The sequence below is a fragment of the Rhamphochromis longiceps genome, linkage group LG18, assembly GCF_057381845.1.
Source record: "Rhamphochromis longiceps isolate RC_006_pf linkage group LG18, R_longiceps_female_GT1.1, whole genome shotgun sequence".
Classification (NCBI taxonomy): Eukaryota; Metazoa; Chordata; class Actinopteri; order Cichliformes; family Cichlidae; genus Rhamphochromis; species Rhamphochromis longiceps.
In genome coordinates this window covers 10,491,389-10,518,910 of record NC_140574.1, presented here as the reverse complement: position 1 = coordinate 10,518,910, position 27,522 = coordinate 10,491,389, and the positions used below count along the sequence as shown (strand labels likewise).

General features: G+C 40.3%; 1 protein-coding gene across 3 annotated transcripts; it reads left to right on the top strand.

Annotated features, from left to right (window-relative positions):
- Positions 1-125: 125 nt before the first annotated feature.
- Positions 126-27,501, top strand: usp33 (ubiquitin specific peptidase 33). Of its 3 annotated transcripts, none has more exons than XM_085389288.1 (24): positions 126-293; positions 8,078-8,176; positions 8,318-8,371; positions 8,480-8,542; positions 12,045-12,194; positions 12,371-12,479; positions 15,687-15,756; positions 17,207-17,320; positions 18,350-18,428; positions 19,597-20,041; positions 20,153-20,293; positions 20,485-20,597; positions 20,878-21,050; positions 21,174-21,244; positions 21,342-21,375; positions 21,477-21,522; positions 21,635-21,815; positions 21,976-22,102; positions 22,279-22,448; positions 24,305-24,386; positions 24,502-24,610; positions 25,240-25,342; positions 26,036-26,104; positions 26,294-27,501. In XM_085389288.1, the coding sequence occupies exons 2-24, from the start codon at positions 8,093-8,095 to the stop codon at positions 26,449-26,451; spliced, it is 2,745 nt and encodes a 914-aa protein (XP_085245414.1). In that variant the 5' UTR covers positions 126-293; positions 8,078-8,092; the 3' UTR covers positions 26,452-27,501. The 3 variants fall into 3 exon arrangements, with proteins under 3 accessions (XP_085245414.1, XP_085245412.1, XP_085245415.1); XM_085389286.1 differs by having other exon boundaries at positions 20,482-20,597; XM_085389289.1 differs by lacking the exon at positions 25,240-25,342 and having other exon boundaries at positions 20,482-20,597; positions 26,294-26,431.
- The last annotated feature ends 21 nt before the right edge of the window (positions 27,502-27,522 follow it).

Sequence of the window (27,522 nt, the reverse complement as noted above, 5' to 3'; positions counted from 1 at the left end):
ATAATCTACAGTGAGGCTATAATGCTGTTAAAAAAACAAAATTATAGACTGTATAGAATTAAAAATCAAACGTGCAGCAGGATGGGGAGGGCTCGTATGTTTTCTTTAAACCGGAAAAGAGGCGGGGACAGCAGTAACGTTAGCAACCACGCTGAGCGACAGGGACGGTTATCGTTAATGTGAAGAAAGGACTGCACTCTAATATGTTTCTCTAAGTACAGACTGAATTTATGTTGCAGACCGGGAGTACCATCGGATCCACCTGAGAAGCGGCGTCCTTTGGTACCGAGCAGGTAAGGCCGAAGGCTGACGTTGAGGCTGACTGTGCCGTAGTCACTGTGGGATTGTCCCCGATCACAGGAGGCTAACGTTAGCCAGTAAGTTGGCTAACCATTTCACCTAAACACTCTCTCTGGAGGGTAATACGTTCACCTTTTGTTGTTTTTATATGTTCCTTGTGGATATTACGTCAGATAAAATGCTCTTAGGATGGCCGTTAGCATGCTAAGGTTAACAGCGAAATAGTGCTAGTCAGCCCGTGACGCTGTCAACGCCTCGACTGGTTTTGACAGCTCACTTTGGACAAGGCCGAAGCCACACACATCTGTAGTATTCACTGTTTTTATCTACGTGAGGCTAAACCACCCGCTGCTTTAAACCAAGGTAGTTAAACCATGGTCCCTTTTAACTGAGTTTTTTTCTTCTTTTTTTAACATTGTGGCCAATGCTACCCATTTGTAGACAGTCTGTTGCTAAAGTGAGCTGTTAAGCTTTACATGCGTTGTTGTTTTTCCGCCTTCCGGTGTTTATTGTGTTGCTACTTATCATTTCAAAATTTCCCTAAAGATAACAGCTACAGCCACAGCCAGCATCGCTGCTTTCATTAGTGGTGCGAGATTCGGGTTAACGCCCCACCCTGACCGCGCCACCCCTTTGTGCACAGTTTATATCATGTAGTATTGTCACGTTGCTGGCGGAGGCAGTGAAACGGTGCAAAGAAAGGTTTGTTAGCCGAGATACTCTTCCTATCACCAGCTTTACGTAATCTCACGAGGCTTGACAGTGAAACTAGCTTCTAATCAGATTTTCCTGGTGTGTACTACAGAGTTTAAGGTCACTTCAGCTTTTGCAGGGATGGCCGCAAAGTCCAGGTAATTGCGAGGAGCCTGGTAAGATGAACGAAACCTCGCCCTGTTTCACTTTGCAGGGATTTAGCGTTGGTATGAAATGAAATCAGTTTCAAAGGCGTCATTGATTGTTAACTTCGACTTAGAGACGGTTTTGCTGAAGGGAGGAAGCAGGCTTATTGACTTGCACGTGACTGAACATGAACTTTTCATATCTCCCAGTCAAGCTGTTGTCTTGACCAGATCATGACGCTACAAACCCAGACACAGATGCAGGTTTTTTTTTGTTTTTTTGCATAAATAAACCTTTGGCTTTCCACCTTTACTGTGATAAACATGATGTTAACAACTTTGCATGCAATTCTGTTAATTCTTTTGCCTAACAATATGCAGAGCAATTGTGTTTATGGGCATTGTCCCCCAAAGGTCCACTCTGAGCAGGAAAAACCCTGAAATATTTGCCATCTTCCTGCTGTCAATTATAATATCTGATATCTAATGTCAGATATTTAATGGACTATCATTGTTTTCTCACTGCTAAGATGATGGATTAATCAGCAGTTCTAGTTTTGAGGATCACATTTTGTCAGAAATAAACTGATTGCTTTTAATTACTTAGGTAAACTCAAAATGTTTACCATCTTCTGCTCAAAGACAGACCTGGAGCTAATTGTTTAGTCGCTGAGTATTTTATTATATATTTCTTTGGGTGATTAGAAACGAGAAGACTTCAAATTGAAGAGAAAACATTTATGTGCTACCTGGATAGTAACTCAAGCATTGTCGACCCGTGATTTTGTGCCCAGAATGGCTATTGGATGATCCGGCCTGGCTTGTAATGATGCATTTACATGTGCATCTTTTTTTCATCTGCATCCAAGAGTAATATTAGTGCAAACAGCACTTGGAACAAAACACAAAGTTGGCTTCATGTCATTAACCACAAACACCGACTGATGAGATGGAGCTATGTCCTGTGTGTACTTCTGAGGTTTCTTCCCCCCCCCCCTCATACTGTTGTTGTTGTCTGTGGGCTGTACAATGGAAAAAACAAAAGAAGAAACAATCAAAGAGGGAGGGAATCACAATGATCAGCTTTCTCTCTTAAACTTGGTTTTCTGCTTCAGGCTCTGTGTACGCTCACTTGACTGCGATTGAGTGCCTCCTGCTTCGGTCAGAGGAATTCCTGATAAAAGTCTATAAAGGATATGAAAAAAAGACGACTTTTCTGCAAGTAAGCTGAGAGTATTACTGCAGAAAGTCATTTATTTTGTCACTCAGTGCACTTTCAGCGCAACAGTTATTAAAAAACGTGACTGCTACACATTTGAGCTCTGAAATTTTAAACTGGATCTGTAGAAACATTAAAACTAACCCGTTGTGTTTACGCCTGACTCTGTACCACAGCTTAATGATGGAGAGGTAGAAATCCCTTAGAGTGATCAAAGTGAAATGGAATATTTTTGGTGACAAAGTGTTTTTGTCTGTGTTAAACAAACTTTGGAGGAGATTGGGAGAAAAATGAACTTTACTGCAGGCCTTCATTTGATAGTGTAAGTAAGCTGTGACTGAATAGGTTACATGTAAATAGAACAAATTCCCCCAGTAAAGGATCAATATCATCCTTGGACAATGTAACACCCCCCCCCCCCCCTCCCCCCGGAATATAGAATGATTAATAGATTAATAATTTAGATGATTAATTTATAGCAGAGAAGGTAGTTCTGGCGTGGCAGGTGAACAGCTGGCTCTTCTCATTTAGACAGGCTGTTCTACAAAGGACTTTTACTGGTGTTTTAATGGAAAAATACTGACTGTAAGAAATAAACAAGTCATTAAAAAGAGTTCATTTTAGCAAGGTTTCTTCAGAGGGAAATTAATCAGTGGAAACTAGGGAAGAAGGTGATATAGGTCAACTTCCAAGAAACAACAATAACATAACAATAATTTTGATGATACAAGGAAAAAATGCTGGGCAACGTTTTATTGATGCTCGCAGGCAGCAGCATTTATAAGTGTAAGCGAATGAAGAGCATTTTCTATCCCTCTTTTCTAATGAGTTACTGTCATTGATGACACAGTTTGTTATTCAAAGTGCAAATCTATTGAAACAAAGTGTCAGTGGCATTATAGTGCAGTAATAGTGACACACCATTATGCAGCATAAATCAAATGTAAGCGCAATACTAACCTAGGGAGATTTTCCTGTGACAAAGTTAAGTAAAAGTATTAAATAACTTCTTAACACGTACGTTTTAGAATGGCTAAAGTAATCTAAGCTTGTAAATTAAAAAATATTTTCCAACTGGAATCTCGTGTCCTGAGTTGAGCTTTCAACCAGCTGCTTAAAGCCCCGCTTTTCCAGCATGTAACTGCATCAGTAATTCCACTTATCATTTGCAATTCCTGTCATGCAGATTCAAACCAGCGAGTGCTCCAGCGGCACTTGGCGGAGACATTTGTGTACCTTTGGGTAACACATCTCCAGCTGCTAGCATCTCCTCCTTTGTAGCCTGATTGTACTCAACTGTGTTTTTGCCTCGAGTGGTGAAACAAATTTGTTGTTTTCACCCGCGGTGGGAACACTTTTCTTGCATATTTTCCAGAGTAGTGTGCTTTTTTGGAAGTTGTTGAAGTACCTTTTTACTAAAACACTGAAGGCTGACATGTACCTTGTGTGCTCGTGCGGTATTGTCTTGTTGCATGCACCAGGGAACATAAACACATGGTGTTGCTACAGCAATGATTTATTGCTATGAGGTTTTTATATCTCATAAACATTTTTACTGGCGTTATCATGAACAATAAGATATGGTAGAGCAATCACTTTATTGGCCCAGAGCCATGGAGCTGTTGGTTGTGTTGAAGAGAATCAGTGAAAATGTGGTGCATAATTACACATATTTTAAAGTAAACTCTGAAGCTAACCTGTTCCAGACCAGGTTATTTGAGCAGCAATAGTCACAGTGGTGATCTAGGAAGGTAAAAAGAAGTTGTGACACTGGAAGTTCGGATTTTAAGCTCAACATACCTCACTAACCCATTATTCTCACTTTGTAGTACATCCCTCTGTTTTGAGGATGCACATCTTCCTCTTTGCACTAAAATAGATGGAGCTATATCCTGTGTGTATTTCTTTGTTTTTTTTTACTGATACGTTTGCACTTAACAGGTGTCTTCTGTGCTTGTTGGCAAGCCAAAGCGGTATATCATAGGTTTAAAGACATTGTGTATGCTGTGGCACTCTGTATGAGTCATTTCATCATTAATGTGGTTTAAATCTGCTGAGTGAATCTGCTGTCATCAATCAGTAAGTCTTTATTTATATAGCACCTTTTGTGATGGTTAGTTGTAAGTGCATAAGAGATGACTGATAAGACAGAAATCAGTGTACTAAAGAAGAAGAATAGTAATTAAAAAAAGATAAGCTATGTAGAATGTTTTAAAGGAGAAAATATCATAAAGTAAAGGCAAATAAGATGTAAGCACACCATGAGTATATCAATAAAATGAAGTGAAACTGAAAACAAAAATCCAATGCTGGATAAAAAGGAAAACATTCATATTTTTATAAAGCACTCTCAGTCACCCTGTAAGTACATGTGACTGCTGTAATCTGTGCCAGCGACTGCATTTTGGAGCTTTGTGGTGAATGATGCTATCATTGATCTGGGACACAAGTTTTAAGACTAAAGAGGTATTTTCAGTTAAAAAAAAAAAAGAAGCAGTTATTATTTTAAGCCTTTTAGTGGCTGTTGTCGTCCATATCGGACACAACAGATAAAAGTGAAATTACTGGCTTTTGTGCCTCCTGAAAAACACTGCAAAGTGTTATCACTTGTGTAATGTGTGACTGTGTAATAATGTTTTCTGTTTCTTTAATGCTTCTGTTCCGTCCAGTGACGGTACCCAGAACCTGTTGTGGGGTTTTGTGCTCACAAAACCCCACAACAGTGACTATTCTTTGCAAGTTCCTTTGCCCACAACAGTGACTATTTATATAGCTGCGCACAAATGAAATATAAAAGTGTAAATTTAAAGAAAGTACACATCAAATTTTTTTTAATTAATAGAGAGGAGGACAGCGAGGAGGTAAAACTGATCACGTTCTGGTGTGGACAAAACTGTGCAAAACCACTTAAAGATAAGGAGGAAAAACTATCAGGAGGAGTTAACACAGGCTAACAAGATGTCAAATAAGCTAAAGAAGCTACTTTAAAGCAAGCCATCTGTTCTGAGAGAAACTTTGTCTGCTGTGAAGAGCTGGATTTGAACCAAAGGCAGCAAGAAGATCACTCCAAAATGTCCCTGAAATTTTGGAGTGACCTTCACCTGTTCATTTGCAGCCTTTTCTATTTTCCCCTTTTATAAAATATGATGTGTTAATATCTTACAGTTGTTGCCCAGTGTTTGATGGAGTAATATGTGACTTAAGAGAAATATGATTCCGGCAAACACTCACACTCAGCCGTTTGCTTTATGATGAAATGCTTCTTTAAACACAGCACTCTGGATAGGCAGACCCCGAGCCACCAGCGTCCCTTGTCATTTTTATCGGCACGTCCCCTGCTCCCCTAAAGGCCATCTGTGTCAGTGTGTGAGCCTTTTTTTTTCTGTTTTGTTTCTTCGGGGTAGGGGATTCGACTGCGTCCTTGATGAGGAGCCCGATAATGGAAAGTTCCAGCGGTTTCTCAGCATCCCGCTGCACGGGATTCATGTCTTTGTTGAGCTTCCTCTTTTCACACGGAAAAGTGGAAGTACAGAGATTTTGCTCTTCATTTGTACTAAAATGATAATTGCATCATAATTTTTCAGCACGTGCAAGAATGTGTTTGATGAAGTTTGGAAGAGCTTTTGTCATTTATTGGCAGACTTTGGCAGCATGGTGCACTGCTGGATACATCTTATGTATATTATATTACTGAAACTTGAATTGCCTAAGCTGAATAATCAATCATTATAACCTGTTATGGTTGCAGATGGGATCCAGAATTGTCTGTGAATGAGTAAGGGTTTATCCTCTGGTTCAAAATCAGCTATGTAAGCACTATTGATTTGCTTATAGTTAAAACAAAGAGGCTACGTTACCCCAGATAGCAGAAGTCTATATATTTTCCTGTTGTTTTTGCTGGTGATTTTCCTTTGGTGCTGGGCAAAACCTCTTTGGTGAATGCCAGCATTTTCATTTGCAGGGAAAACCTTAAATTATCAATAAGCTCTAATGAAAACTGATGAGAAGTCTCAGGTGCATGATGTCGTATACATCCATCAGACAGAGCAGGAAATAGGCTTGTAGCCACAGCTAATTAGTACATCTTGGTGTTTTTTGTTGTTGTTTTCTCTTTAATCTGTCAACGTCTCTGACTCTCAATCAACTGACTGCAGCACAGTCAATTTGTCCATTTGACCATCATCACTAATGGTAATGGAGTGTGATCTAAAGCCTGTGCCTGGGATCATTGGAGTGACTTTCACTTTCATTTTAGTGTGTTTATTGTCAATCCACGATTTTCAGGCATGCAAGTCGGACATGTGTCATTCATTTCAGTGTTGCTGTCGGTGAAAATGTGACCCTTTTTTATTCCCTTCTACAAAGCGTATTTCTCAGTAGACATTTCTTTGCAAGCAAGCTTGATTAGCTTGAGCTGTATGACCAGGTGCATCTGCTAATTGATGCTAAGTGACATCCATACAAAATATGATAATTTCACTTAGCACAGCTGAAGCAAAGGCTTTCTGGACAGTCTGTATCACACAGCAGTGTTTGTTTATTTCTCAGATAACTCCATTAAAAAAGGCACCATCAGCAAACACAGTGAGAGGTTGAGTTCAGTGACTTTAATTAGTGGAGGTGAAGCAGCTACATCTGGGTGTTTAAACCTTTGCCCCTAAATCCAGTATACAGATGGATGAGACACGTTTTTGTACTCTCCATTATGGTGTTTTGAAATCAGATGGGACAAACCAGTGATAGATCCTGCTGTAAAACTGAGGCACAGCAGACACTCAAAGGTTCTTGGCAATAATATACCCTAGATAATTGTTTCTGGCTTTTAGAATAACCGCCTTAAAATAACTACATGTTTTATTCAGTATAACCTGAAACTGGCGACTAAGTCTGTGAAGTCATCAGGAAAGTGTTCACAGAAGTCGTAGAGGAAGGGAGCCTAGGGGTGTTCTCTTTTTTATTTTATTTTCAGAAGTCTTTTGGCAGCTAGGCGAGTCGCCCCCTGCTGGCCACAAAAGACAGCACCGCTACATGGATCCAACTTGTCAGAACAAAACCTCTTAAAGCCATAGAATAAAACCACAATATAAATATGTGTGACTGTGGCTCAGAAAGTAGAATAGCATTAGATGCATACCAGTTTGTTTTACTGTTTACCACTGGCTTCATGTTTCACGCTGGAAGCTGGCTGTCTTTTCATGGCGTCTGTGCTATTCAAGAGGAGTGGCATTGTTTTCCACTTCCAGAGTAGGTTTATTTTTCAGCCCTGGGTGTTGATGCTTGGTCTTAACTCATTCATAAATCTCAGCAGTCTGCCTTGTCATTATTAAAGTCATTTATGATGCGACTGCTTGTTCGACATGAGCTGGACAACTGTGTCATGATCCACTGCTTGGCATGTCAGTGGCTGATAATAAGGGGATTTGCCAGTCATGCAGCCATGGAAAAAATTTATCTTGTGAGGCGATGAGTCAGGTTACTCGAAGCCTGACTGTCTTGCTTGTCATCAGAGTTGTTCTTTTAAATATATCCTCTGTTACACTGTCAGCTATCAATTACACGGTTGAGAAGCGCAGTTTTAAGACAAGAAACCCTCCATTGTATTGTTCTTCTTTTGTTTTGTTTTTTTTGTTGTTGTTTTAACTCGGAGTCACTCAACTCAAATTGCAAGTCATGGACTAAATGTTGTTGGTTTGTTTTTCTTTCTCTTTCACATCCTCAGACCAGTGGGTGAGCAATGCCACCGGTGTCCAGCTGTGACTGCCCCCACCTGGACTGCGTGGGTGAGATCACCAAGGAAGAACTTATTCAAAAATCTCATGTGAGTGACACTCTCCACCCTCTGTTGTATTAAAAGTGCTATGCAGCATAACAAAGACTGCATGACAAGCCTGGTTTTATTGTTTTGGTACTTTCTCACCTTAAATGAAATAACCCTGACCTGGGTGTTACATTTTTCTAGGGCCAGTGCCAAGACTGTAAAGTTGGTGGACCAAATTTATGGGCCTGTTTGGAGGTAAGACGATGTTTGCTGCTGGAAAATGCTGCTCTTGCTTGGTGAAAAAGTATCCGCATTAGACTGCATTTTCATTTTTCTGCATCCCCTGTTTAATTTTCTCCGTAGAATGGATGCCCCTACGTGGGTTGTGGAGAATCTCATGCTGACCACAGCACTGTTCACTCACAGGTGAGACATCTCAGACTTTCCAGTGCGTTTCCATTGTATCAGGATTTGAAATTACATGCAACTTAATCGAAATTACATGCAACCAAAGGAGAAGCAGATGAGGAACAGATGGTAGTTCAGGAATACCAGGTCCCAGGAGTCATGACTTGCAATAAAAGCACCTCCAGCACCACTTTTATTTTTTATTGTTTTTTCTTCGTCAAAGAGCCCGAGTGTGCATCTTTTTAGCTTTTGAAGTGCACGTGCTCTCAAAAACCATCAAGCCAACTCTGTCTGGCCACATCTCCACACATCCAGTTCAGTTTCAGCAGTGGATCATCCATTATTAATCTCCTTTCCTCTGGGAAGTGCAGGAGACTCACTATTACTGTCGGTTCCATGGCTACAGTAACTACCCCTCCTGCAGCTCATCCACCCTCTGGTGCTCTCACTGTTGACTAAAGCTTTTCCTCCAGCACGCTAGGGCCATGTGGGGACAGGAGGACTAAAGGGGCAAACATGTAATTTGCTCTGGCTGTTACTATATCCGTTGTTAAGTCTGTATCTGGAAAAGGCTGTAAGAGGGATATTGGATACAGAGGGTACTGGTGGAGAAATTTAATATTAGCTGGCCATTTTTTAAATGATATCGCTCATGAATTTAATATGGATCCTCTATCTGGGACATTTGTCTGCGGTGCTCGCCAGCCACCTTTTTTGTGTGTGTGTGTGTGTGTGTGTGTGTGTGTGTGTGTGTGTGTGTGTGTGTGTGTGTGTGTGTGTGTGTGTGTGTGTGTGTGTGTGTGTGTGTGTGTGTGTGTGTGTGTGTTGTTTTTTTCCCTTTCTTTCCAGTTGAAGCCATCTAAATCTTTCAAGAATAGGGACCATGCTTAATTAGTGCTCCAGAAGCCCTGAGGGGACAGAACCATTTTAATCTCTTGACTACGCAGTGATGGAGACTACTGCCAGATTGTATGTGACACAGTAGTAAAGGGGGATAATGTTTTTGTTTTTATGTTTTTGTCAAGCTATAGATCACAGAGCTGACCAAAACTCAATATCTGTACATTTTTATTATTTGGCACATTAGCAGGCAGATAAACAGCTTAAAAATAAAAAAATTTCAGGTTTTAAGCACTGAAATCAAACTATTCTGCTGAAATTCTGTAAAAGGTGGTCTAAGGTCGTTACCTGCTACCAGTGCTGAGGTGCATGTGATGCTTCAGTACATACATCAGGAAGATAATGACTGACTGATGACTCAGTGGACTTGTTCGCTCATACTGTGTTATTAAATCCCTCTGGCACTGCTGTATCATCTCACATTCAGTTACAGTCACATGATTTAAAATATCCCCCCAGCAAAAGCAGTGACAAGAGGAAGGGAAACAAAAATCTTTCATTTCTTGCTTTCTCAACTTCTTAATTTTGCACTTTTAATTCCAGTTATCACCGTCTCTCAAAGTGGAGGATACTCAGTTATTCCTATGAATACCACACTGTCTAGCTTTAAATAGGTATTTGCTTTTGTTTGTATTTCAAACTCCACTATACATTTAAAAATGGATGTTTAAAGTAAACTCCTGCATATTTCAAGAAAATTATTTTAAGCTTTCCAGTTACTTTCAAGCTGCCGGTACTCTGAAAGTGTAGTTCCTGATTGGATCACAAGAAGAAGAATGGTAGCCTCTTGCATTTCCTAGCACTCAGTTATTTCACTCTTAAAGACAGAAGAGGCTTAGGAAGGAGACTTGACAGTCAAATGTTTTTTTTGTTTTTTTTTTAATTATTTGACACACAAAACTAGATCCAACCACCTCCTTATGACGATCACAGGGTAAAGCAGATGTTTTATTGCGGCCAACGCTGCCACAACACCACGAATGTGTTTTTAGTTTTAGTTTGAAAATAGCTTGAGAATGAGGCATGAGTTGTTGTGATGGGACAGGTTTTACTGCATTATTCCCTTTTCTCACGCAATATCATAATTAACAAGGAGCTGAATTTGTTTTAAACAGTTAAATATTATATATGCTGGTAAAACATGCTGTAAAGCTCTGTGAATTCAGTTTGTTATGAATGCCCCACCTGGCATGCTTCCCTTTATAAATGTTTTAAATTGTGGTGTTTCGAGGCTGTGCTCAGTCTAGTGTGTCACCTCTGCCAGCTCTGCTCTGCACCGCTGTGGGAAGGCTAATGTAGGCCCGATGAATAATACAGTGTGTGCTGCTGCTCTTATTCGGTCTCGTGTCAACCCGCCCAACAGCAGTGGGTCAGCAGAACTGGGCCACGTTTCCCCTTTAGCCTTCGCTCTGCCTTGATCTCCACCTTTGACTTGAGACATCCAGTTTAGTCTGACTGTGGTTAAAATACTCTGAAGTCTATCCTTTTTTGTTTGTTTGTTTGTTTCTACTTCAAATTTGGGTGGTGTATTACTATGGACCAGTGTAAGTGCTGCGCCCAGTTTGAGATGGTTTGTTTCCCTGTTACCATCTCTGTGTAGATGGAGGGGTACATTCATTGATATTAATTTATTCCTAAGTGTCTTGCCCTGAAATCTAACCATCACAACTAATTGCCAGACTCTTACCCTAGCCTAAAATCCAGGTTTAACTTGAAACAGGTCTTTGAAGGGATTTGAAAAAATAAGAAAAAATATTATTGTATTGCCTTTTGTTTCCTGTGACAAATTACTTCTGTCACCTGCTCATGTTGTTTTGATGGTTCAATAAAGCTACAATCTATAATCTGCCTGTTCTGCAAGCCACATGTTGAACAGAAACACAGACATTCAGTGATTGTATCCTATCCTTATTTTCAGAGCAGTAAATGTATGATTGGTAGATGAGTGGGTCATCTACCAAAAGAAAAGGTTTAGTGGACGACCTTGATTGATCCCCGGCTCCTCCATTCCATGTGTTAACGTATGCTTTGACATACTGAATCCCAGTGCATCCATTGGAGTGTGAATGTTTAACTAAAAAGCACTTAGACATAGATAAAAGTGATGTATCATTGTTTGTTGTGATTGGTTGAATGAAACTTGTAGTATGGAAATGCTTTGAGTGCTTGAATTAAGTAGAAAGGTGCTATGAAAGTATCAGTTTATTAGCGTGCTTAGGGAGGATCTACAAATTATACCTGGAACAAAATAATTTGGATAATATACTCAAACTAGTTCTGCACTAATGTTCTATGAAGTTAGGTGGATTTGAAATTGTGCTAAATAAGCAAACTCTCTTTCAAATTAATTTAATTTGAGAAGAAAAGTCATGAGTTTATTCACCCCATGATTTAGTTGGACTGTTCCCAGAATAACTTTAGTCCAGCTGCCAGGAGAGACGTTTAGTTTTTATATATAAAAGCAGCACCACCCATTTTACAAGATGCTGGTTGTTAGATTGCGCTGAAGATTATGAAGCAGGGGCGTGTGTGTCAGCTGCTCCTGTTAACACAGTGTTCTTGTTAAACTTTGTTTTTGAGCTCTGACACGTGTCTTAATAGAATTTATTTCTTTGGATAGGACACGAGACACAACCTCACGGTGAACCTGACCACGCTTCGTGTGTGGTGCTACGCTTGTGGCAAGGAAGTTTTCCTGGAGCGTAAACTAGGTCCTCACTCACCCCACAGCAACAGCAAACCCCTCCCCTTGCCGCAGAACGTGGGTCAGGTATGAGCCAGGCTTCCTTTCTATTGTTATCTCACAGCTTGAAGATACGGTTTACTTGTAGAACAGGCTGGTTTACATATTCACGAATGAGGAATTCCACCAGTAACAATTAAACTGTAGTTATTTATTTCCTAGACAAGATCTTTTATTATAAGGTTTATGTGTGTCTGTTACAGGATGGCAACAAGGCCCCTGGGAGTCCTACCTCCCTGAGAGTGCCCTCTAATGGTGGCTGTGAAGACATAGACATGGAGATGGAAGAGGAAGACGACATACGTGCCAGAGGTGAGCTGTGTTTAAGTGATTACCACATCAGTGTCACAAAGAGTTAGCTGATAGATCTTATTAATGAATACTATCATTTTCAAATTAAAGTATTCAAATCAACACAGCTAGTTTAGATTTTATATTAAACACATCCATTTATTGTGGCAGACGGCCAAAAAACATAACATCTGCCACGAGAGGTGGTGTTTACTGCAGCTTAAGCAGCAGTTTAAGCAGATTTTGTTTTAACACAGTCATACAGCAGTTCATGAAATATTCATGTGCTGTAATCTATTGATTTGTGTTTGTTGACCCTGGTTTTCGGGTCGATGAAGACCATTTTTAAATTTGCTTCAGCTGACATGTCGTGATTTCTGACTGTGTACACAAAATGGACATTTTTCCTCTTTTGAAAGCCCAAAGAAAAGTCCACATTTGACGGCTGGACTTTTATGGTAGTTAGGATAATCTGGTCCAGAGATCCATGTTCAAGTCATCCACATAACAGATTGTTATTATTTTGGATATGGTACTAATTTAAAATATGTTATTAATTACCATTATCAAGTTTAGCCATTAAAATTACTAGTCTGGATATAAAAGCGTTGTGTTTAGATTTCCACACTAAAAAAGGCAGAAAAAGGTTTGAGGTAAATTACAGAGGCTGACACTTGTTTCAAAGCTCTGTTTTCTTGGTTGCCTTAGTGATACATCCTTGCAGAAGCCTGAACAAAAGCATGGGCATACTGTACCTGCTGTAGAGACAAAATATTCTTCCTATTGAAAAAAACGTTAGTTTAAAAAACCAAGAAAACAAAAAAACGGCACAACTCGTGTCCACTGAAACAAACAACTATACTGTTTTTGTTTTTTGTTTTTTTCTTGTGGCATACTTTGCCAAGAGATCAGACTTGTTTATTTGATTTACTCCTGGCTAATTTATTAATGATAGCTTTGGCATTAACCACATGGCATGGCTAGGGGCTTGATTTTTATTCATCTGTGACAATCAGACCAAAAACACCTGAATGCAAAGACTAGCAAGTGTCGTTCAATACTTTTGCCCATTTACATAACATGAACTACCCATTGTCCTTGTTGCACCAATGGGCCAAGTCCTTTAAAAACTATAAAGAGGTTATTAGAGATGACAAATTAATGGTAACAAATATATTTCAAATCAAAAAAATGAATACACTCTGCTAGGTAAAGGTTAAAGATGTCCAGTAGCCTGTTTGAGCTGACATTGTTGCTTTTATGTGTGGCACAATAATCAAATAAAATCAGTCAAGACCTTTGCAAAAATGTGAAGTATAAGTTCAACAAACTGGCAAACTTGCAATCAGTTTCTCACAATATTAACCAACAAAGGTAGATATGAGAGGTACATGTCCCGCACGCTCAGATCAAACACTGAACATGCGTCAACGTGCCAGCTCCCCAGTATGAAGTCTGTGCAATGTTCAGTTGAAGGAAGCAGGCAACTGCACAGTGAGCGAGCAGAAGTCATTTGTGCCGTTTGACTGTTTTCATGTGTCTGAAAAACAGTCAGACGGCATCTCTGCCTGTTTTCTGCAGAGAGAGTTCAGCTGCGGACAGTGTCCTGTGTTCATTAGTGAAAACGGCTTAAAGGCCGTAAGTGAAGCATTTTTATATTCAAATCTTCTAATTAAAAGTCGAAGCTCTGCTGCCTTAGACACCTTTTTAATTATTAAAATCAAATACTTTTGAAGTCAGTGGGGTGACAAAAATTGAATTGTGTTTTATCGCCTCTTTAATCCAAGTTTGACGAAATTAAAGATGAACACCTCAAATGCAAGAGCTCGGTAATCAGCAGGTGGTTTAGTTCAAAGCGAATGTTATGAATGTAATTAAACAGAGAAGTAAATTTTTGCAATAAGATGAGTGTTTTTAACGGCTCTGATGCACCAAACAGTCTTCAAATAACTAGAGCTGAGAAAAGCCAGCTAATGTGTTGCCTAGCCCCCCCCCCCCTTAGTCATCTGAAACATATATTTAAAACACAAACAAAATCAACTAACAATGATTTACTTGCAGCTATGAATCTGCAGATGAGGGTAAATTAGGATGACGTGCAGTGCCAAAAACTGTGGTAAACTGCACAATGCTGCTAAGCAGGACTATGAGCGGCAGTGCAGCTCAGTGGGTTCCTGTCAGCTCTGTCCCACCAAAGTCACTGTGGAAGTAATGTTTGCACACAGGCTCCACCAAATGACATATGTTATGTTGCGCCTCATGTGGTGCAGCTCGGGCACTGGCACTGCTTCACAGATATTTTTGTCACACATGCAGATCATATGATTTGGAAGCATGGTGAATACGCTTTGAAAACTAATGTGCACTGCAGAACAGGCTGGTCGTATATGTGGGCGACATATTTATAAAAGGAAAACGCATCTCTGGACCGCTACAGCAGGAATGGACACAATTCAGCACAGCATGTTCCCTCATTTGGTGTTTTGATGAAGGCACTGGACCCACATATTCCTGAGGTGTTTAATTAGGTCAAGTTCTGGTGACTGTCCATCAGACATAATTTTCATACTGATTAAACCATTCACTGACTGCCTTGTGCCCTGTGGATGGGAGGGATTGTCATCCCAGAAGCTTCCATGTTGAATGTTGGTGTGTAACAGTGGAAATCCGTTCTTTTGGTGGGTTTATCAAAAGTGTTGTTGTTGTGTATATACTCCAGAAATCAGCTGTTATAGGTGCAACATTTGAGTAATGAAGCACATCCCTGTTCTACATTTTATCACCTGTGGCCGTGGTTTCACAAGGTGAAAGAGACAAGTGCATGCTGGGACCTTGTTTAATGTGGTTTGTGCAGTGGCTGTGCAACAAAACTCATGAAGGCTGGACTCTGAATAAATAGAAACATAGGTTCTCACTTGCATTCCCCAAAACATTATGGCAAATAAAGTTCTAGAACTTAGACCATTGTTATTATACCCCAAACAGAAATAAGACTTTGAATTGTAGTAGGAGCGATAAAATGTGTAATGGGGTGGAGACCACAGGCCACAGCAGCTGTGTCTAAAATACACTAGGCAGGCACTTTTTCCTGCCCCTGCTGTAAAGTATTAATCTCAGAAATGAAACGGGTCTTGTGAAAATGTAGACACTTTCTGTCTGCCATTAAAATTTACGAGGAGTTGATGAAAGGCTTACTTTAATTTCCCCGGTGTGCTCTGTCTCCGTCAGGCCTGACAGGACTGAAGAATATAGGCAACACCTGCTACATGAACGCTGCCCTCCAGGCCCTGTCCAACTGGTGAGACTGCTGTTTATCCACCTTCTGTCCCTGCGTCTACCTGTCTATCCCACTGTTCCTGCGCAGACAGCTTTTTCTTCGTCTAACTTTCCTCTCATTTCTCACACTGTTAACGCGCCTATTCAATAGCCATTTGCTGTTTTATACACCATCTGACTGCCTCTTATTGACTGTGAGAAACAACCGCGGCTGTGCTCATTTGAGTGAGTGAAAATTGCTGCAGTGCACCATTTGAGATGACAGAAATGGCCTTTTGGAGTTCCCTGTAGGGTCTTCTCTTACAGATGAACACCAACTCTTCTACCCCCCCACAAGTCTTCTGTTGCTTCTCCTCATGTGTTTCTTGCTCCTTTCCCACCATTTCTTTCTTTCTTTCTTTACCTCTTTCTTTTATTGTTTTTCTTCCAGTCTGACTCATCTTTTATTGTTTATTGAAGTGCCAATCTGTGTGATTCACTGCTCATGTTTGGCTTATTTGCGGTGGTCACTTAACTTAGAGCTCTGCAACAAACCTCGAGGCTGTCTTATTGCTTTTATTTTTCATGGAACAACAAAGCAAAGCCCTTCTTTCTTTCTAATACCATCTACCCACGGGCCAGTAAATGTTTAAATTAAATGGATGATGCTGTGTCTGGATGTAAGTAAAAATGGGAAAAGATGTGGGTCAAAATTTGCAATCTAAATCACATTCCAAAAATAGGAAGAACTGACTCACGCAGCTGCAGAAGGAGGGACCTTTTCCTGAAACTTCGCTTTGATGTCTGTTTGTGTGAGCGTAGCGTTCCTCAGTTACTTTCGGGTCATTATGCAAGTCTAAGGACTTTTCTCTTGCCAAGGGAAGGGAACACTCCATGCCTTATTCATCCTGTAGTTTGTCTCTTTCGTGCAAATTCCCGTCCATTCTGTATTCGTCAAGTAAAATCCCCTCAGCTGTTTCTCTTTTCAGCCAGTCTGATGTCCTTCAACTCTCAGCTGTGTGAGGCGGTTTCTCGCATGAGACAAAACCTCTGGGAATTTGTGATATCACTCAATGACTCAAGTATGAATTTAAATGAAATGAATAAAAAATAAAGTGAAGGCAACATTATGTAGATGTGCCAGAATGAAACCTCTCTGGATCTCTGTTCTTTATAATATTTTTTTAATCTTAGAGTCTAATTGAAAACACACATTTAACCTTGAGTAGTATGATAATACTAAGGTATCAAAAAAGCTTTTTACAAATGCTACATATTATAATAATGCAGTATTGTTCTTTGCTCTGTTTTTCTTCCTGTGTCAAAGTTGATTGTTACATTCTGTTTTTTCAAATTACACACTTCACTCCACTCTTCAGTAATGACAACCAATGACAAACTGTTTTGCTGAAGGACAGTATTTGGTAAAGGCTCGTTTATTCCTGCATGTGATATATTCATCCTTTCTTTTTTTTGTCCCCCTCCTTCTGCAGCCCACCCCTGACACAGTTTTTTGTAGAATGTGGTGGCCTGGTGAGGACGGACAAGAAGCCCGCTCTCTGCAAAAGCTACCAGAAGCTGGTGTCAGATCTGTGGCACAAGAACAGGTATTTGGTTATTTACATGACTGAAGAATGAATATTAACATGCCTCCATGCCACAGTTGGAATTCAGGGTCGCTTTCATTACCACCCCAGTCGAATAGTAAGATGTTTAGAAAATGACGCAAAGAATGTATATAAAAGATGGATGCAGGTCACTTTTCAGACCTGGAAGTCCTGGATTATTTCCAGTGGCCAGCAGGGGCAATTTCTGTGTGTGATTATAAAAGAATTTGTGCTGTCAGCGTTAATCTCACTACAGCATTAAGAAAAATGTGTGGAAAAATGACCTTCCCAATTGATCCATTAATTCATGGTCTCTTACAAATTTAGAGTTTTAATGAATACAAAATGATATGTGTATTGTCAATTATTCTCCTCATTTAAGTCAAAATGGACAAAAAGGCTTGGAGCACTTTTAGACAGACCTAGCTTGTGATTGACAAGCCACTGTCATATCAGCACGCAGTGTCTCTCAACTTTAGGCTCAGTTCTTTCTGGATTTTGGTATGATGGCATGCAGCCTGATGTTGATGATGATTGCTGACTGGTTGAAAAATTCACTTAAACAGGAAACGCAGTAAAATGATGGAACAAAATTAGTGTGTTGGCTGTGATAGACATTTTGTTGTTTTTACACTCAGTTTCACTTCACTACAAAGAAGTTCTTTGCTTAATATGACTTTGAGCAGCAATGTTTATTTTATCTATTTTTACACTGCCCCCCTGGTGGCAGTACACTGCTACAACACACAGTCATATTCTGCAAAATTACTCATAGGCCCAACACGAAGCCATTCAGTTGGATCCAGCCCTCTGTTGTTGTCAAAGCTGAGATGGTGACAGCAAAAAAATTTCAAACTTTAAATACTTTGCAAAACAGTGGATAAAATCATGCTGATTGTGTCCATCTTTAATATACAGTCTTTCACATGAGAGCAGTTTTGCTGTTTCTAATTTCACACTCAACATTACATGTGACCCGTGCAAAAAAAATTACATCTTTAAATCAGGCTGTGTTTTCTCACATTGCAGACCTTCCTATGTGGTCCCAACCAACTTGTTCCAGGGGATCAAAGCCATAAACCCCATGTTTAGAGGATACGCTCAGCAGGTGGGTCATCCCAGATGATGAAATGAATGTGCAATGTTTTCATTAATGCAAAAAACAAAACAAAAACATGGGGACACTTGTCACACTTTGAGCCTTTTTCTAGAGCCAAACAGCGTATTTGAGTCTTTCATTTGTCATAAAGTCGGCAGGTGATATGATGCAAACCTTTGACGACTGTGTTGTACGAAATAATAATATCTGTCTGAAATATGATGAAAGATCATATGCTTTTATAATAATGTAATAGGCCTGTTATTGATCTTTTTCTTTTTGATAATTTTGTTTTTTTTTGTGCTGAGCTGGGGTTATTATCAGTCTGACCCCAGATTATTAAGATGCCCCAGATCTTATAGTCTCTCTTATTTCCCTCCGTATCACTCTATTCTTATTCCTTTACAGAAATTAAATTTTTTTTTCCAGCTCAAAGCACTCACTCCGCTAAACCGAATCCTCTGCCTTTTCAGTCACTAACATGCACTTTCTCTCTCTCTCTCTCTCTCTCACTCACACACACACACACACACACACACACACACACACACACACACACACACACCTGGTCTAAAGGTAAATTGCTTGATTTGATTCCATTTGGCACTTGAAAGCAAAGTTTTGTGCATTATGGACATAAAGGTTTTTTCAGAGAAGTTAAATTGAGGCACTTTGTGTCTTTGGCTGGTGTCTGTAAATAAGGGATTTATAAGCCTGAATGGTGAATTGATAAAAGAGGCCTGTTTCCTCTTGGCTGGCCACTGTTTGTTCAGAGGTTTTAGCTGAAGAGTATTCATTTGTCACGCCACGCTGGGCTGCACAGACTTGGATTAAACATCGCTCTGAATGAAGTTAACATTCCCCAGCTCCTGTGAGAGGAGAGTTCATTTGGCTTGAAGAGGGAGATTGGATGTCTGAGGTTCATTAACTTTGATTACACGTTCATGAGCATTTGGTTTCAGATGTTGTGATCAAAATTGGGATAAACACGGAGGTGAAGTGGTTGTTTTATGTAATTTGGAAGAAGATGTGCTTCACTTTGCCTGTCAAACTCAGTAATATATTGGAGGAATAAATGGTGAGTTATAAGGAGCTCTGATTTCCACATGCTATGGTGACCAAGATAGTAGAATAAATATCTTGCCCTGCTAATATTTTGTGTTTAACTGCACTGTAGGATTCCCAGGAGTTTCTGCGCTGCTTAATGGATCAGCTTCATGAAGAGCTGAAGGAGCAGCTACCTGAGCCCTGCGACCAGTCTCACAGCATCACAATGGACGACAGTCCCGAGGAGGACAACCATAGCCAGTCAGACAATGACTTCCAGTCATGTGAGTCCTGCGGTAGCAGCGAGAGGGCCGAAAATGAAGTGCAGGGTGGGAATGCGTTGATAGATGACACCAACGAAGCAGAGATGCTGATTCCCGAGCAAGATGAGATTCAGGCCAATAGGGAGTGGCAGAAGGAGAAGAACATGATTAATGACCTGTATCGCTCCGGGACTAATGGCATTACGGGTGGAAGCACTGGAGTGGACATCGACAAAGATGTTGATACCACTACAGAGACCACGCCTATTATCAGCAGCCAGGGAGCCATCAAGGTTCAAGGCAGAGCGTCAGGTAAACACATGAGAAATAGTGGCTCATATTTCACGGGATGACTTTTTGATATTCACGGCTAAATTTATGACCTTAAGAGTCTCTAAACCTTGGTCTTTTTTTTTCTTGCAGATTGCTTTCCAGATATCCAAATGCCAAACACTACAAGACCACAAAGTCCAGTCCCCATGGAGGGGCACATTCCCAAAATGTCCAGCAGTCCACCCAAAGCAGCCTCTGGCTGGCCCAGTCTGAACCCGGCACACAAGAAAGGTATTAAACTTTGTTTAGTGCCAGCGAGTTCATCTCCATTATGAGAGGGAGTCGTACCCAGAATAAGAACTGTAAATATAAAGAGGTTAGCAAGGTAACAGTATCCCAAAACTATCCTTGCTGACTCTTGTGTGAGACATGCTGTACTGTATTCTCAAATTTCTCTGCCTCTGTCTGCTTTCTCACAGCAGTGACCACATTCTCCCCGCCAAAGAACAAGCGCCAGAAGAAATATCGCAGCATTATCTCAGACGTGTTCGACGGGACCATTGTCAGCTCAGTACAGTGCCTCACCTGTGATCGGGTTAGTGCTTTTGGTTGTCTTTTTGTTGTTAGATCCGATTGAAATGTTAATGAAAATGCTGAGATGTTGAGCCGCAACAGAGGAGTAGGTAGAAAAAATGCCATTCTGATGATGGGAGGAAAGATGATCTGTGATCACAGTGACATTTTCGCCTTAAGGATAATTCTGCAAAGTGACAGCTCCTGACAAATCCTTATAAAAAAAAAAAAAAAACACAAACAAATGAAAAAGCAAAAAAGAACAACAACCCCATTACACTTCTACCTTCTGTGGCCATCAGGTGTCTGTGACCCTGGAGAACTTCCAGGATATCTCGTTGCCCATTCCAGGGAAGGAAGACCTGGCCAAGCTCCACTCATCCACCCACCAAACCTCCCTGGTAAAAGCTGGCTCCTGCGGGGAAGCTTATGCACCACAGGGGTGGATAGCATTTGTCATGGAGTACATCAAGAGGTGTGTCTATAACCCATATGCTGTATTTTTTATTTATTTGTTTTTTACATCAGGCACCACTCAGTAGCTGCTTTCTGTTTTTGTCTAAAATTCACCTCCTTCTGTGTTTGTTTCTCCTGTTAGTTGGTTCTGGGGTCCAGTGGTTACACTACAAGACTGCCTTGCAGCTTTCTTTGCCAGAGATGAGCTAAAGGGTAAGCGGGTGGGTGGAAAAATATGTTGTGCCAGTACAAACATCAAGAATGATGTCTCAATAATTGTTTGTTTTGTGTTTTTAATTTTTTCCCTTAGGAGATAACATGTACAGTTGTGAAAAATGCAAGAAGTGAGTAATTTATTGCACATTAACTAAAATGAGATCTAAATGGACTGCACCTGCAATGACTGCTCCTCTCATTGATCTTTTTTTTCCCTCCCCCCTCATAGATTACGAAATGGAGTCAAATTTTGTAAAATGCAAAGTTTGCCAGAGGTAAACTGACATTTCTAGATATTTATATGATGAAGAAATCCAAATATTTATCCAATATGTCTTCAAATGCCAAGCTTCTGAAATGAGAAATGTTTTCATTCTCCTGCTTCAGATCCTGTGTATTCACTTGAAGCGCTTCAGACACGAACTGATGTTCTCCACCAAGATAAGCACCCATGTGTCATTCCCCCTCGAGGGCCTGGACTTGCAGCCTTTCTTGGCCAAAGACAGCTCCGCCCAGACCACCAGCTACGACCTGCTGTCAGTCATCTGTCATCATGGCACTGCCAGCAGTGAGTGGGCGCAGTCACTCCCTTTTCTGCATGAGACCAGGGCAGCTGCCACCATTTGGCACATACGAGTGTCCTGCATTCATTCCCCTGGAAATAAAATTCACACTTACTTGATAGATTTGTGAATGCTGCTCTAACACATCCCCCTGTCTTCTCCCAGATGGCCACTACATAGCCTATTGCAGGAATGATGTGAACAATCTGTGGTATGAATTTGACGACCAAAGTGTGACTGAGGTGTCTGAAGCCTGTGTCCAGAATGCTGAAGCTTACGTGCTCTTTTATAAGTAAGCCTGGCACACTGTACTTCTATAACTCCTACCTGAACAAATGTAAAAACAAGCTCTCATTTATCTCTGTAGCATTTTAAAATTCACTACGCTGCTCAGCTATTAAAAATTGGATCGTACTTTTGCTTATTCATCTAAAATACTGATTAATATTTGATCTGTTTCTGTCCCAGAAAGAGCAATGAGGATGCAGTGAAAGAACGTAGGAGGGTGTCGGGCTTATTCAACATGATGGAGCCCAGCCTTCTGCAGTTCTACGTCTCCCGCCAGTGGCTTAACAAGTTCAAGACATTTGCCGAGCCAGGGCCCATTTCCAATGATGACTTCCTGTGTTTGCATGGAGGTGCGTATGAAAATGTCAGTTTTCCTGCTGAAGCCACTTGGAGGTCAGATTGTCCTTTTCCTCGCCCTGTGTCTAAATGCTTTGTGCAAAACGTTTTGCTTTGACTTTGACACAGCTTTGGCTTTTGTTCTCGCTCTGGATTTCTGATTCTGACAACGGCATTTCCAACTTCAGAAGAGGGGGAGGGGTTTCTTCTCTCTGTGAAGATGATCCTTCATTCTGTTTTTAGCAGAGAAAGGGGGAAAAAAGTCCTAAAAGGGTTCATGCGAATGGAAGTGACGTAACTGAAAAATAATTTGTGCAGAACAGAGAATGTGTTTACACACTGTAAATAAGCACTTACAGCTTTCTCCCTCCTGCTTGGTAGTCACCAGCACCTAAGCACATAATAACTGGCTAGTCAGGTACATAAGCAGAGATAATATCAGTGCAGTGAAACCATGATTGCTTTGTGGCAGTGCAGCCAGTTGTTTTATTTTGTGTGCAAAGCCGAAAACATCACAGCTTATTTTCACTTTCCTGTTCAAGTGTGCCATGAAAAACACACTAAGACTCCATCAAGAAGCTCTGGCTGCATGTTTTCCCAGGAGGACTTTTTGAAATAAACAGCTGTAAAATGGTGCTGGTGCAGACATAAAAAACCACTAATTTTTCTTTGAATTGTTCATTTTAGTCAAAGTATCTTAGATTAAAGAAGCGAATTTAAAGACTTTAATTACCTGGTACACTGAGTAATTAAGATCATTTTAGATTTATTTAGGGTTCACACGTCACTTTTCATTATTTGGTTCATTATCTTATCTCGGCTTTCACGTTGCATCAAAATTTCAGTGCTTTTTTGCACGTTCACTTTTTTCCCCCCCACATTCTTCAGTATCTGCAGGGTCCTACTGCAAGCCTTGTTGTTTGCCTATTAAGATTAGAGGTTCTTAATTAAATTTTGCCTATTATAAATCAATAAGACAAGGCCCAATGAAATATTCAAGAGGGTTGGGGGAGCAGCAGTGTAGATTTTCAGTCTAGGGGAAACTGCTGCTCATGTCAAGATGAACTTAAGCTGACAAATGAATTCAAAGAGCTTTAATGCAGCGACATGGAAGGGTTGTTATTTTGTCCTACTCCCACTTCCTTCTTGATCTTGCTGTTTTAAAAAGACTTGCTAAAAGTCAACAAACATTTAATTAACCCAGGTCAGCTTTGCTGTATAAATTATTTGTGTAACCTAGCTTAGAGAAGGAAATGAGACCCTATAACCTGTAAGTGTAATAAATAATAAAGCTTACGGGCTTATTCAACCTATTTGGTGTTTAATATTTGGATCAAAAGAGAGAGGTGATTTAAAAATCTGGAAATTTAGGAATGAGTTGCCACCGTATCCTGACTTTTAGTATCTTAAGCTCAAAAACTCTTTTAGTCCCTAATTTATACAATAAATCAAAGTTCCATCTGGAGCTATAATTGACATTAAACAGTGGGTTTTCACAGGCTGTAATAAATACATCTGAAGTGTTTTTCAAGAAAAAGCCAAAAATTGGAGCAAAATAAACAACTTTCTGTGGAGATCTAAAAAAATAATCTTTTTCATAGTCTCGCACCCTGCGGGGAGTTTAGACATGCAGTTTGGGAAGGAGTTTTAATAACAAGCTCTGGGGGTCTGAAAAAAGGAGAAACTGAAGAATATTTAATGATATTGGTAGCACAGTTTGAGCAGTGAATTTGACAGAATTGTGCATAGTTGAGCTTCTTGCCCTGTTTAAGCTCAGCACTGATCTGTAACCATGCGAGCTGTTGCATTTCATGTAAAATAAAATGTTACACTGCAAGCGTCTGACTGCTGTTTCACTGCGTTTCATCAGGTGTGCCGCCCAACAAAGCGACATTCATCGATGACCTGGTAGTGATGCTGCCGCAGAACGTGTGGGATCACCTTTACAGCAGGTACACGAAGTCGACACAGCTGCTTTCAGACTGGCTGGAGGCTTTAAGCATCTTCAGATCCAGCGATTCCTTTGGCTGAAGTAACGTGTGAGTTTGTATGTACTGTTTCCCGCAGGTACGGAGGGGGACCGGCTGTCAACCACCTGTATGTCTGCCACACGTGCCAGACTGAGATAGAAAAACTGGAGAAAAGGCGTAAGCAAGAGCTGGACATGTTTGTCAGGGTAAGCACCCACCCACTCCTCACCTCCCCTGAAAAGCCGTCCAAGCAGCGGCTTTATTTAGATAGTTTCAAAACTGGTTTGTGTATGTGTGTGTTTTAATGCACGGTGTGTCAGTGCAGCCAGGACTCATAGGTGTGTATAGGCCCCTTTTTCTTCAGTCTATTTAACCAGTTGATAGGCTGTATGTGTTGATGCTGTTCACCCCAGCAGGAGATGAGAGGTGCAAGCCAGATGAAAGCCTTATCATTAATGCATTGGGACAGATGCAGCTGTTATTGCCTGCTCAGAATAGGTGTGTGTGCGTGCGTGTAAGTGTAAGACAGAGCTAAAAAGGAAGAACAAGAAATGTGTCATTTTTTTCTTCTTTTTCCAAGAGAGATGAAACTGGTGCAGTGTGGTTTTAAGACTGTCTTCTAATTGGAGTAACTAGCAGAGAGAATTGATTTGGTTTTCCATTTCCTCTCAATCCTTTCATCCTTACTTTTTTCCTTTTTTTGTCCCCTATCCCATCCCACTTACCCCTCCTCTTTCCCCTCCCCACCCCTTTGCGTCCTCCCTCTTGTCTCTACCTCTCACTCCACCCCCACTTCCTCTCTCCCTTTCTCTGGCTCCTTCTGCTCCCTCTGTAGCTGAACAAGGCGTTCCAGGAGGAGGAGTCTCCAGTGGTCATATACTGCATCAGCATGCAGTGGTTTCGTGAGTGGGAGGGCTTTGTCAAAGGAAAAGACAATGGTAATTGGACAGAGGTCTTGCCTTTCCATTCCCCCACCCTACTCCACCCCCCTAGTCCTGTTTAAATGTCTGATTAAAAAGGTTAAATGTTTTCCATGCGATTTACTATGGAGAGACAGAGTTTCTGGAACAAACTGCCAGTCTATATGTTTTCATCGACATATGGGGGGAAAAAAAAGGCAAATAGATTTTTTTTTCTTTTTTTTTCCCTATAGAAAATCCAAATTCTCAGGTTTTTACAAACAGCTCATTTTCAAAAGAAACTGTGGAGTCCCCGTTCCTTCTTTTGATTTTTTTCTTCAAAGAATTCGCTTTAGTCCCCCGAGTCGGGTTTCTATCCTGCTCCAGCAAAATGAGGCGTCAAAATGCATTTCATTGGTGTTCCACTTGTCCTCATATTTTTTTTTTCTCTTTGCTTCCCCTACTTTGTATTGTCACATCTATTTATAACAGCTTGCATCTGGCACGCCTGCAAATGTCTGTTTTTTTTTTCTTTGTCTTGACTTCTGCTCCTCTAATATTTGTCTTCTCTCTGTAGCGAATGGGGAGCAGATATTGCTTTTTTGTAGTGTGACAAAAGCATTTGACATTTTAACATCATTGCTCTTTGATACAGTTAGGATATGAGAATATAACTCTGTTACTGATGTATGTAATTTCACAACTAATTTTCTTTTCTTCGTCTTTTTCCAGACCCACCGGGACCTATCGACAATTCAAAGATAACAGTAAACAAGAACGGCCATTTAACACTCAAACAAGGTACAAGCAACGTTTTTAAGTTGTAATTCTGTTTCTTCTGTTTTAGTAGGAAATGTATGTCTGAATATTTTAATATGGGTTTTTAAAAAGCATCAAACAAGTCTTGCAGAGATGCTGTGGACTGTAGAGCTGTTTTTCCTGTTGCTGACGTTTACGATGTATACATTTGTGATTGCACCGACCCTACAGGAGCAGATTCAGGACAGATCTCTGAGGAAACGTGGAACTTCCTCCACTCCATCTACGGCGGTGGTCCGCTGCTGACGGTTCGACCGAACATCAGCCACCAGGAAGTAGAGTCGTCGCAATCAGAGGAGAAGATCGAGGTGGAGACTCGCTCCGTTTAATTGAGAACTTGACAATACACCACAACAACATCGAAAACGTTTAAGAAACGGAAAGCCTTTTATTTTGCACTTGACTTTTTTGTTTCAAAAGCATCCAAGCAAAGGACCTCATCTTTACTCCTGCGTGACAGCCTTTGACAGAGGGAATTAACTGAAAAGGGTCGTCATGTTGTACAAATCTGTATAAAAAGCTCTTAAATTTCTATTAGCACTGTAGTACTCATGTTTCAGGTTTTCAGAACCAAGCATTTAAAATATGTGCAGCTAAAAGAAATTCCACTGAATGCCATATTGTTTTGTTTTTTTCTTCTTTGACCAAATGAGCACATGTTCTATGTCCATGTGTCTTGTGTTGCCGATACTGATGAATCACAATACATCTTGCTGTAGATATACCACATATTTTTTATTTCCTGTTGTATTATTCACTAAATGACAAGGAAAGCAAAATGTGACACTTGGGCTATGAAGGGACTAATTGCTGACTAGTCTCAGGAATGAATTTTGTGTTTTGCACTGTTCTGTAGAAGTACAAATTGGCATGCTCACACAGATGTCTGGTTTGTATTTGAATGTACCAGTACTAATAGTATGTTGGTCAAGACTCAGCACTTGGTTATTTATAACAGAAGGGAGTGATTTAACATGATGTCAATAGATTATTATTATCTTTTTTTTTTTTCTTTTTGTGGAAACGTGGCAGGCAGACTTTTTAAGAATGCATGCTCCGAACATTAAAATCCTAGTGGAACATCACATGTAAGTGCATGTAAATGCAAAGCTGCTCATAATATGTGCACGCAAATCCAGATCTGTCTTCACTAAAACTGTACAGCTGCAGAAAGCACATTGTAGTAATGTAATCAGCAACATAATGAGCAATCTGATTAATTAAAGGCATTATTTTTGTGTATGGGCATAGTGTTGCTTAAATGTGTTGGCTGATTAGGGAGTCAACAAAATGCTGTACTCTAAGTTTTTGCATATGAGTAAGATCTATTCTGATTTTTGCTGGCTGACACTATTAAAACTTGATGAAAACATGTTGAATGCTGTGCCCACTCTTTAATT

Bases quoted from the DNA above. Each gene is read 5' to 3' on its own strand.
- usp33 (XM_085389286.1), top strand. From the start codon at position 8,093: ATGCCACCGGTGTCCAGCTGTGACTGCCCCCACCTGGACTGCGTGGGT. The intron at 15,757-17,206 runs GTGAGACTGCTG...CTCCTTCTGCAG, and splicing joins CTCCAGGCCCTGTCCAACTG to CCCACCCCTGACACAGTTTT. The intron at 20,042-20,152 runs GTAAACACATGA...TTTTTCTTGCAG, and splicing joins GGTTCAAGGCAGAGCGTCAG to ATTGCTTTCCAGATATCCAA.